The 12,681-nt window shown below is 37.7% G+C and overlaps 2 protein-coding genes across 2 annotated transcripts in view; one reads left to right on the top strand and one right to left on the bottom strand.

Moving 5' to 3' along the window:
- The window catches only part of LOC143664853 (uncharacterized), a 40,627-nt gene extending 39,306 nt beyond the window's left edge, over positions 1 to 1,321 (top strand). Inside the window, exon 6 of the mRNA XM_077138267.1 lies at positions 1,100 to 1,321. Within this exon, the coding sequence (XP_076994382.1) occupies positions 1,100 to 1,200 (101 nt within the window). The 3' untranslated portion in view covers positions 1,201 to 1,321. The remainder of the gene's footprint in view (positions 1 to 1,099) is intronic.
- LOC143664852 (olfactory receptor 2J3-like) overlaps positions 1 to 12,681 on the bottom strand; it is a 65,849-nt gene that overhangs the window by 41,679 nt on the left and 11,489 nt on the right. The window lies entirely within an intron of this gene.

Genomic DNA, 12,681 nt, shown 5'->3' with positions numbered 1-12,681 from the left:
TACTCCTGCTGTTGCTGTGGTACTGCTGATGTTTTCCTGTTATACATAGCCCATAGCCTGCAATAGCGGTTTCTCCCTGTACCCTGGACTTAAACGCTCTTTGTACATGAATCCTACCTTTGAGGTAGTTCTTGCAAGAACTAATTTATATTTCTAGTGTTAATCAGTGGGACACATAGGTCTATATAACCAGTTTCAATCTTGTTCACCTTCAATATGGTAATATTATTTAGAGACCCACTAAAGAAAACTGGCTTCACTGCTATCTATTCCCTTACATTTGAGTTCAACCTCATTAGCTAACTGTTCACCTATCTCTAGCTTCTATGTGTCTCTAAGTCCCCTATATTCTGTGTTATAAGCCTCTGATTTTACCTTTACCACGATCATAAAAGTGGAGTCATATAGTATCTATTCTTTTGTGTCTGGCTTATTTCACTCAGCATTATATCCTCAAAGCTCATCCATCCTCTCATGTGCTTCAGGAAGTCATTTCATCTTATTGCTGCATAATATTCCATCATATGTATATACCATTTTGTTGATCCACTTATCTGTTGATGGGTATTTGGATTGTTTCCATCTTTTGGTAATTGTGAATAATGCTGCTATGAACATCGGTGTGCAAATATTTGTTTGTGTCACTGCTTTCAGTTTTTCTTGGTATATACCAAATAGTGCTATTGCTGGGTCATAGGACAACTTGATATTTAGTTTCATAAGGAACCACCAAACTGTCTTCCATACAGTACCATACATTTGTACCATCATACATTCCCAGTAGCAGTGCTTAAGTGTCCCAATTTCTCCACATCCTCTCCAACATTTGTAGTTCCCCTTTTGTTTAAAAGCCATTTTTATAAGTGTGAGGTGGTATCACATTGTTGCCTTGATCTGCATTTCCCTTATAACCAATGAAAATGAGCATCTCTTCATGTGATTTTGAGCCATCTATATTTGCTCTTCAGAAAAATGCTCATTCATATCAGTATTGGTTCTTCTATTTAGGTTTTTTATCTGTTCTGAGCTAATTTTTGTTTAAGGTGTGTGATAGGGGTCTTTTTTCATTCTTTTGCATATGGTTATTTCGTTCTCCCAGGACCATCTGTTGAAGAGACTGTTCTGTTCCAATCAAGTGGACTTGGCAGCCTCATCAAAAATCAATTAATCAGGGAACTTCCGGAGAAGATGGCGGCTTAGTAAGATGCGCAGATCTTAGTTTCTTCTCCAGGACAGCTACTAGGGGAGTAGAAACAATACAGAACAGCTCCCAAAACCACAACACAGATAAAAAAGACAGCGTACCCCATCCTGGGATGGCTGGCTGGCTGAGAGAAGCCGCTCGGGTGAGATCGCCGAGGCGCGCGGGCCTCACCGGGCGGGACGGCAAGCGGCCGGAGTCACTCCCTTCCCCCTTCCCGGGCCGGCTGGGAGAATTGGAGAGGCGGTCCCCTGAAACCGCGGCGGCTGGTTCCCACACCACGCGCGGCCCCCCGGACCAACTGAGAGAATTGGATCGGAAATCCCCAGGCCGTGGAGAACCGTGACGGGTGGGGGAGGCCCCTTGCAAACCCGTGACTCCCCGGGAACGTGCACTCTCCCAGGCGGGCCGCTGCCGCTGGCGCCCTCCTACCACGCTTGTCACCCCGGGCCGACTAGGAAATTCGGACGGGCGCCTTCCCAGGCTGCAGCGGCCAGCACCCTCCCCGTGTTAGGACCCTGGGCCGGCTCGCACTCTTCCAAGCCGCTTCGGCTAGCAAACCTCCCGGACGGCGAGAGTTTTCCAAAGTTAAAGGTCCCACAGCACCTTTTACTGGTGGGACCCGCAGACAAACGTGTGCCACGAGCGCCACCTACTGGGCAGGATAAGAAAAACAGAACCCAGAGATTTCACAGAAAAATCTTCCAAACTTTTGGATCCAATACCCAGGGAAATCTGTCTAAATGCGCAGACGCCAACAGAAGATAACAGATCACGCTCAAATAATTGAAAATATGGCCCAGTCAAAGGAACAAACCAATAGTTCAAATGAGATACAGCAGCTGAGACAACTAATGCTGACTATACGAACAGAAATGGAAAACCTCTTCAAAAATGAAATCGATAAATTGAGGGAGGACATGAAGAAGACATGGGCTGAACATAAAGAAGAAATAGAAAAACTGAAAAAACAAATCACAGAACTTATGGAAGTGAAGGACAAAGTAGAAAAGATAGAAAAAGCAATGGATACCTACAGTGATAGATTCAAAGAGACAGAAGATAGAATTAGTGATCTGGAGGATGGAACATCTGAATTCCAAAAACAAACAGAAACTATCGGGAAGAGAATGGAAAAATTTGAACAGGGTATCAGGGAACTCAAGGACAATATGAAGCGCACCAATATACATGTTGTGGGTGTCCCAGAAGGAGAAGAGAAGGGAAAAGGAGGAGAAAAACTAATGGAAGAAATTTTCACTGAAAATTTCCCAACTCTTATGAAAGACCTAAAATTACAGATCCAAGAAGTGCAGTGCACCCCAAAGAGATTAGACCCAAATAGGCGTTCTCCAAGACACTTATTAGTTAGAATGTCAGAGGTCAAAGAGAAAGAGAGGATCTTGAAAGCAGCAAGAGAAAAACAATCCATCACATAGAAGGGAAACCCAATAAGACTATGTGTAGACTTCTCAGCAGAAACCATGGAGGCTAGAAGACAGTGGGATGATATATTTAAATTACTAAAAGAGAAAAACTGCCAACCAAGACTCCTATATCCAGCAAAATTGTCCTTCAAAAATGAGGGAGAAATTAAAACATTCTCAGACAAAAGTCACTGAGAGAATTTGTGACCAAGAGACCAGCTCTGCAAGAAATACTAAAGGGAGCACTAGAGTCAGAACCAAAAGACAGAAGAGAGAGGTATGGAGAAGAGTGTAGAAAGAAGGAAAGTCAGATATGATATATATAATACAAAAGGCAAAATGGTAGAGGAAAATATTATCCAAACAGTAATAACACTAAATGTTAATGGACTGAATTCCCCAATCAAAAGACATAGATGGCAGAATGGATTAAAAAACAGGATCCTTCTATATGCTGTCTACAGGAAACACATCTTAGACCCAAAGATAAACATAGGTTGAAAGTGAAAGGTTGGGAAAAGATATTTCATGCAAATAACAACCAGAAAAGAGCAGGAGTGGCTATACTAATATCCAACAAGTTAGACTTCAAATGTAAAACAGTTAAAAGAGACAAAGAAGGACACTATATACTAATAAAAGGAACAATTAAACAATAAGACATAACAATCATAAATATTTACGCACTGAACCAGAATGCCCCAAAATACGTGAGGAATACACTGCAAACACTGAAAAGGGAAATAGACACAAATACCATAATAGTTGGAGACTTCAATTCCCCACTCTCATCAATGGACAGAACATCTAGACAGAGGATCAATAAAGAAATAGGAATCTGAATATTACTATAAAGGAGCTAGACTTAACAGACATTTATAGGACATTGCATCCCACAACAGCAGGATACACCTTTTTCTCAAGTGCTCATGGATCATTCTCAAAGATAGACCATATGCTGGGTCACAAAGCAAGTCTTAACAAATTTAAAAAGATTGAAATCATACACAACACTTTCTCGGATCATAAAGGAATGAAGTTGGAAATCAATAATAGGTGGAATGCAAGAAAATTCACAAATACGTGGGGGCTCAACAACACACTCTTAAACAATGAGTGGGTCAAAGAAGAAATTGCAAGAGAAATTAGTAAATACCTCGAGGCAAATGAAAATGAAAACACAACATATCAAAACTTATGGGATGCAGCAAAGGCAATGCTAAGAGGGAAATTTATTGCCCTAAATGCCTATATCAGAAAAGAAGAAAAGGCAAAAATGCAGGAATTAACTGTTCACTTGGAAGAACTGGAGAAAGAACAGCAAACTAATCCCAAAGCAAGCAAAAGGAAAGAAATAACAAAGATCACAGCAGAAATAAATGAAATTGAAAACATGAAAACAATAGAGAAAATCAATAAGACCAGAAGTTGGTTCTATGAGAAAATCAATAAGATTGATGGGCCCTTAGCAAGATTGACAAAGAAGAAGAGAGAGGATGCAAATAAATAAGATCAGAAATGGAAGAGGAGACATAACTACTGACCTCACAGAAATAAAGGAAGTAATAACAGGATACTATGAACAACTTTACGCTAATAAATACAACAATTTAGATGAAATGGACGGGTTCCTGGAAAGACATGAACAACCAACTTTGACTCAAGAAGACATAGATGACCTCAACAAACCAATCACAAGTAAAGAAATTGAATTAGTCATTCAAAAGCTTCCTAAAAAGAAAAGTCCAGGACCAGATGGCTTCACATGTGAATTCTACCAAACGTTCCAGAAAGAATTAGTACCAATTCTCCTCAAACTCTTCAAAAAAATCGAATTGGAGGGAAAACTACCTAATTCATTCTATGAAGCCAACATCACCCTCATACCAAAACCAGGCAAAGATATTACAAAAAAAGAAAACTACAGACCAATCTCCCTAATGAATATAGATGCGAAAATCCTCAATAAAATTCTAGCAAATCATATCCAACAACACATTAAAAGAATTATACATCATAACCAAGTAGGATTCATCCCAGGTATGCAAGGATGGTTCAACATAAGAAAATCAATTAATGTAATACACCATATCAACAAATCAAAGCAGAAAAATCACATGATCATCTCAATTGATGCAGAGAAGGCATTTGACAAGATTCAACATCCTTTCCTGTTGAAAACACTTCAAAGGATTGGAATACAAGGGAACTTCCTTAAAATGATAGAGGGGATATATGAAAAACCCACAGCTAATATCATCCCCAATGGGGAAAATTGAAAACTTTACCCCTAAGATCAGGAACAAGACAAGGATGTCCATTATCACCACTATTATTCAACATCGTGTTGGAGGTTCTAGCCAGAGCAATTAGACAAGAAAAAGAAATAGAAGGCATCAAAATTGGAAAGGAAGAAGTAAAACTATCACTGTTTGCAGACGATATGATACTATACGTCGAAAACCCGGAAAAATCCACAACAAAACTACTAGAGCTAATAAATGAGTACAGCAAAGTAGCAGGTTACAAATCAACATTCAAAAATCTGTAGCATTTCTATACACTAGTAATGAACAAGCTGAGGGGGAAATCAAGAAATGAATTCCATTTACAATTGCAACTAAAAAAATAAAATACCTAGGAATAAATTTAACCAAAGAGACAAAAAACCTATATAAAGAAAACTACAAAAAACTGCTAAAAGAAATCACAGAAGACCTAAATAGATGGAAGGGCATACCGTGTTCATGGATTGGAAGACTAAATATAGTTAAGATGTCAATCCTACCTAAATTGATTTACAGATTCAATGCAATACCAATCAAAATCCCAACAACTTATTTTTCAGAAATAGAAAAACCAATAAGCAAATTTATCTGGAAGGGCAGTGTGCCCTGAATTGCTAAAAACATCTTGAGGAAAAAAAACGAAGCTGGAGGTCTCGTGCTGCCTGACTTTAAGGCATATTATGAAGCCACAGTGGTCAAAACAGCATGGTATTGGCATAAAGATAGATATATCGACCAATGGAATCGAATAGAGTGCTCAGATATAGACCCTCTCATCTATGGACATTTGATCTTTGATAAGCAGTCAAGCCAACTCACCTGGGACAGAGCAGTCTCTTCAATAAATGGTGCCTAGAGAACTGGATATCCATATGCAAAAGAATGAAAGAAGACCCATCTCTCACACCCTATAAAAAAGTTAACTCAAAATGGATCAAAGATCTAAACATTAGGTCTAAGACCATAAAACAGTTAGAGGAAAATGTTGGGAGATATCTTATGGATCTTACAACTGGAGGCGGTTTTATGGACCTTAAACCTAAAGCAAGAACACTGAAGAAGGAAATAAATAAATGGGAGCTCCTCAAAATTAAACACTTTTGTGCATCAAAGAACTTCATCAAGAAAGTAGAAAGACAGCCTACACAATGGGAGACAATATTTGGAAATGACATATCAGATAAAGGTCTAGTATCCAGAATTTATAAAGAGATTGTTCATCTCAACAACAAAAAGACAGCCAACCCAATTACAAAATGGGAAAAAGACTTGAACAGACACCTATCAAAAGAGGAAATACAAATGGCCAAAAGGCACATGAAGAGATGCTCAATGTCCCTGGCCATTAGAGAAATGCAAATCAAAACCACAATGAGATATCATCTCACACCCACCAGAATGGCCATTATCAACAAAACAGAAAATGTCAAGTGCTGGAGAGGATGTGGAGAAAGAGGCACACTTATCCACTGTTGGTGGGAATGGCAAATGGTGCAACCACTGTGGAAGGCAGTTTGGCGGTTCCTCAAAAAACTGAATATAGAATTGCCATACGACCCAGCAATACCATTGCTGGGAATCTACTCAAAGGACTTAAGGGCAAAGACACAAACGGACATTTGCACACAATGTTTATAGCAGCGTTATTTACAATTGCAAAGACAGGGAAACAGCTGAAATCTCCATCAACAGAAGAGTGGCTAAACAAACTGGTACATACATACAATGGAATACTATGCAGCTTTAAGACAGGATAAACTCATGAAGCATGTAATAACATGGATGGACCTAGAGAACATTATGCTGAGTGAGTCTAGCCAAAAACTAAAGGACAAATACTGTATGGTCCCACTGATGTGAACAGACATTCGAGAATAAATTTGGAATATGTCATTGGTAACAGAGTCCAGCAGGAGGTAGAAACAGGGTAAGATAATGGGCAATTGGAGTTGAAGGGATACAGACGGTGCAACAGGACTAGATACAAAAACTCAAAATTGGACAGCACAATAATACCTAATTGTAAAGTAATCATGTTAAAATACTGAATGAAGCTGCATCTGAACTATAAGGTTTTTTTGTTTTTGTTTGCTTGTTGGTTTGTTTGTTGTTGTTGTTTTTTACTATTACTACTACTTTTATTTCTTTTCTTTATATTAACATTTTATATCTTTTTCTGTTGTGTTGCTAGTTCTTCTAAACCGATGCAAATGTACTAAGAAACAATGATCATGCATCTATGTGATGATGTTAAGAATTACTGAGTGCATATGTAGAATGGTATGATTTCTAAATGTTGTGTTAATTTCTTTTTTTTCTTTCCGTTAATAAAAAAAATAAAAAAATAAAAAAAAAAAGAAAACAAAAGGGAAAAAAAAAAAAAAACTAAAGGACAAATACTGTATGGTCCCACTGATGTGAACAGACATTCGAGAATAAATTTGGAATATGTCATTGGTAACAGAGTCCAGCAGGAGGTAGAAACAGGGTAAGATAATGGGCAATTGGAGTTGAAGGGATACAGACGGTGTAACAGGACTAGATACAAAAACTCAAAATTGGACAGCACAATAATACCTAATTGTAAAGTAATCATGTTAAAATACTGAATGAAGCTGCATCTGAACTATAAGGTTTTTTTGTTTTTGTTTGCTTGTTGGTTTGTTTGTTGTTGTTGTTTTTTACTATTACTACTACTTTTATTTCTTTTCTTTATATTAACATTTTATATCTTTTTCTGTTGTGTTGCTAGTTCTTCTAAACCGATGCAAATGTACTAAGAAACAATGATCATGCATCTATGTGATGATGTTAAGAATTACTGAGTGCATATGTAGAATGGTATGATTTCTAAATGTTGTGTTAATTTCTTTTTTTTTCTTTCCGTTAATAAAAAAAGAAAAAAAGAAAAAAAGAAAAAAAAAAGAAAACAAAAGGGAAAAAAAAAAAAAACTAAAGGACAAATACTGTATGGTCCCACTGATGTGAACAGACATTCGAGAATAAATTTGGAATATGTCATTGGTAACAGAGTCCAGCAGGAGGTAGAAACAGGGTAAGATAATGGGCAATTGGAGTTGAAGGGATACAGACAGGACTAGATACAAAAACTCAAAAATGGACAGCACAATAATACCTAATTGTAAAGTAATCATGTTAAAACACTGAATGAAGCTGCATCTGAGCTATAGGTTTTTGTTTTGTTTTGTTTCGTTTTGTTTTGATTTTACTATTATCACTTTTATTTTTTTCTCTATATTAACATTCTATATCTTTTTCGGTTATGTTGCTAGTTCTTCTAAACCGATGCAAATGTACTAAGAAATGATGATCATGCATCTATGTGATGATGTTAAGAATTACTGATTGCATATGTAGAATGGTATGATTTCTAAATGTTGGGTTAATTTCTTTTTTTCCGTTAATTAAAAAAAAAAAAAGAGAAGGGGTAATTGGAGCTGAAGGGATACAGACTGTACAACGGGACTGGATATAAAAACTCAGAAATGGACAGCACAATACTACCCAATTGTAATGCAATTATGTTAAAACACTGAATGAAGCTGCATGTGAGGTATAGGTTTTTTGTTTTTTTTTCTTTCTATTATTGTTTTAATTCTTATTCTGTTGTCTTTTTATTTCTTTTTCTAAATCGATGCAAATGTACTAAGAAATGATGAATATGCAACTATGTGATGTTATTAAGAATTACTGATTGTACATGTAGAATGGAATGATTTCTAATTGTTTTGTTAATTCTTTTTTTAATTAATAAAAAAAGAATTAAAAAAGAAAAAAAAACAGCAAGACCCTAGAATGTAACACAGCAATAAAAAGAAATGAACTATTGATGCCCCCCCAAAAAAATCAATTAATCATATATTGAGGGTATATTTCTGAAATCTCAATTCAATTCCATTCATCAGTATGTCTGTTTTTATGCCAGTACCATGCTGTTTTGACGACTATGACTTTATAGTCAAGAAGTGTGATACCTCCCACTTCATTATTATTTTTCAGGATGTTTTTAGCTATTTGAGGCCCTCTACCCTTCCAAATAAAATTGATAATTAGCTTTTCCATTTATGCAAAATAGTCTGTTAGAATTTTGCTTGTGATTGCATTGAATCTGTAGATCGATTTGGGTAGAATTGAAATCTTAACAACAATTAGCCAAAGCACATCTTTTAGGAAATATAAAGTTTCTCCCCATGAAGTTATCACCAGAAGACCTACGTCAACTTGCCTCCAATTTAACATTGATCCCATTTTCCCTGCAAGAAATAAATCAATATTATAAATCCCTAGTGATTTGTGCAAAAGATTATCTGCAACAGGTGAAGGACTCTTTTCCAGGTCCAAATTTCCCTAAGACTCCTCACACCTTATCTCCCAGCAACTAGGTGTACTGAAAGCAGCATCAGTGTAAAAAAGCCTTTTTTGCTATGCTAGAAGGTACTTTATTAGTTACTTCTGACTTATGACACTACAGTCAAATTTCAAGGGATTGAACCTTGGGTCATATCTCACAAAAGGGCATCCAAGTATTGGATGTCTGAACCAACTGGAGGCCAATAACTAAAATTTACTAGGACAAGAAGTAGATGACTTCACAAGATGGACAGCTTCTACACAAGATCACAGAATGAGATGCCTTGAAACCTACAATCCTGTCAGATTCCTCATCATATTTTTTTATGATTATCGTTGCATTTTCACAATGTTTCTGCACACCTTGTCCATTTTGCTTAGAAAATTCTACCACCAAAAACATTAAAACTCTTCTTGCTCATATCTTTCTTCCTTCCTTCCTGCCATGGCCTGGAGAGACAATGCTATCTGTTTTAGCTTGTAAAGGCTGCCAAAATGCAGTATACCAGAAAGAGGAACAGCTTTTAAAAAGGGGAATTTGTTAAGTTGCAAGTTTATAGTTCTAAGACCTTTAAAATGTCCAAATTAAGTCAAGGCTATAAAAGTGTCCAAATTAAGGCATCCAGGGAAAGATACCTTGACTCAAGAAGGCTGATGGGTCCAGAACACCTCTGTCAGCTGGACAGGCACATGGCGATATCTGCTAGCTTTGTCTCTTGGCTTCTTGTATCATGAAGCCCCCTCAGGAGTATTTTCCTTCTTCATCTCCAAAGATCTCTGGCTGTGTACATTGTGTTGGTTCTGGGTGGCTCTGACATTTTTCCAAAGTGTTTCCCTCTTAAAGGGCTCCAATAAACAACCCAACCTTGACTGGGTGGAGACACATCTCCATGGAAACCATCTAATCAAAAGTTACCACCCACAATTGGGTGGGTCATATCACTAAGGAAACAATAAAAAAGATTTCACCCAGTGATACTGAATGAGGATTAAAGGACATGGCTTTTCTGGGGTACATATATCTTCAAACTGGCACACTATCACTTGTTTTTCCAGACCATTGCAAAAGCAGAGAATCTAACTGATTGTTGGGTCTGTCATCACAAACCACAATCTGTACATGATGTCTGTGACCCAACTGTTTTTACGATTACTACTCACTCTCAGGTCCCAAATGTCACCTTCAAAAATGTTACTTGTCCATGATCTCTCTCTCCTCTTTATCAAGTCATGATTACTACCATGAAAGCTAATTTCCCTTCCTCGTGTTTGTACAAACATCAGGAAAGCTTTCATTTATGCCCTGTGACACCCCTGAGCAACCTGGTAAAATGCAACAACCCCCAATATGATGAAAATGGCAAATTATTCATCCTTATATCAAGAAGCATCCCTGAGATGACCTGACATCTCAAGGGGTGGGTGGCACCCTCCAGGGTTTATTTTTCTTTGGGAGGAAATAAAACCTCTACCAGCTGGGTCACTCCCTGCATAGGTCATTGGATAGTGACAGGACAATGCACCCTTAGACACCTTCTTGTTCCCTTAGAAATGTATAACAAATTTGAAACTTCACACTGGACTACCCCACTTAATTTGCATCCAAAGCCAAATGAGAGTTACCTCAGGGTGTCACTGATGCTGGATGGGCCTCTTTCATTATACTTCATTGCCCTGGTTAGGAGTTAACAGCAATGAAAATATAACTTAAAATTTATAACAGGAGAAATTGCTGAATACACTGCAAAGGCTATTGGTGCACACCAACAATCTTTGGATTATTAAGGTAAAGTTGTTTTAGCTAATAGAATTGCTCTTGACTATTTGCTGGCTGAGCGAGGAGCTTGTGCTGTCATCTAAATACCACCTGCTGAACTTGTATAAACACCTCTGGGGAAGGCAAAACACAGTCACATAAAATAGTAAAACAAGCACATAGTTCAAAAAGTTAAATTCTTCCTTAGGATTGTTTTTTGATCTTTTTAATTTCAGTTGGTTTGGGTCCTGGAGTCCTTGGCTCAGAAGGCATTTTACTACTCATAGAAATCATAATAGTCTCCCTGGTGTGTGTATCCTGTTTAAAATTTTAAATGGTTGCACCAAACCATCTGACCAAATGGTGTCTCTCCATCTAAAATAACCAAAATATAAAGAAAGCAAAAAACAACAACAGCAACCACTTGACATCTGCAACCTACAGTTAATCACCTACAAAAGCTACCTAGAGCTGGCAGATGATAACTGAGAGCCACACTAATGCCTTAAATTTTTATTTCAGCCCTCAACTTGGCTGAGGGGTGGATCAAATGGGAGGAATTGATAAATAAAATCTAATAGGCCCAAGGTGGAGTTGCTCATGCTAAGCTCCACATCAGCAAAACAAAATCTAAGTAAGTTTCTGTTTCCTTCAAATGCCTAGCTCACTCAGAAAACAGAATGTAATTAGAGCCAATCAGATGATCACAAAATCTCTATTCTTATGCCACCTAACTTCCTTATTGTTAAGCAACTGCCTACACCAACCATATAAGGAAATGTAGTCTGCACTAGACATTGATAATATTCTCCCAGTGTACTTCCTTCTTCTGTTTTATAAAAACTCATTGCTCTCTTTGTCAGAGGAACTCCTCACAACCCCTTGGAGATTGGAGTTTCCCCAATACATGAATTGTTTTGATACAACTCTCTGAGACCTAATTAATATTCTGCTCAAGTTTTTTATTTTAACATCCCAATTTCCTTGCCCCTCTTGCTTTCCTTTATCTGCATGATAAAACCATCACCCTACTTTAATCAAACTATCTGCCTCCTCTACAAAGCTTCAGATGAGGTGGATAGTTACTATGAATTCTGGGGGCTTCCTATCTCAAGCATCTGCTATAGCTCTCAGCTTCTCTATTTTCAGGCTTTCTTTCTGAAGCTTCTAAGCATTCAGCCCATGCCAAAATACAACACTTTAGGGGAGTTAATGCCCAAGAGGGCAACCCTCAAGCAATGGGTAGGAGCAGATGGGCAAATGCCCTTACTCCCCCTCCTTCAGAGGACAATTCTGAGGTACATTCTACATGGTCCTCAAGGGGCCCCAGTAGCACTGAGCCCAAATTGCCCAGAGAGATAACCAGCTCAGTAACGTGCACTTGGCCCACCCTCATACACACCCAGTCTCACTTTCCCTGCTCCTCACTTTGATTTCCTTGTCTCAAGTTCTGCTTCTGGGAAAAACAAAACTAAAACAAATATTAAAAAGAAGAAAGGAGAGTATAATAAAGAGTTAGAGATAAATGGAAAAAATCTGTAACAAAGAGGGTGAACAAAGTCATATGTGGGTCTTTGAAAAGGCTAATAAGTTTGATAAATATCTGGGAAAATAGAATAAGGAAAAAGAGAGAGGCAC

Source organism: Tamandua tetradactyla, chromosome 20 (genome assembly GCF_023851605.1).
Source record: "Tamandua tetradactyla isolate mTamTet1 chromosome 20, mTamTet1.pri, whole genome shotgun sequence".
Lineage (NCBI taxonomy): Eukaryota > Metazoa > Chordata > Mammalia > Pilosa > Myrmecophagidae > Tamandua > Tamandua tetradactyla.
This window is presented reverse-complemented; position numbering and strand designations above follow the sequence as displayed.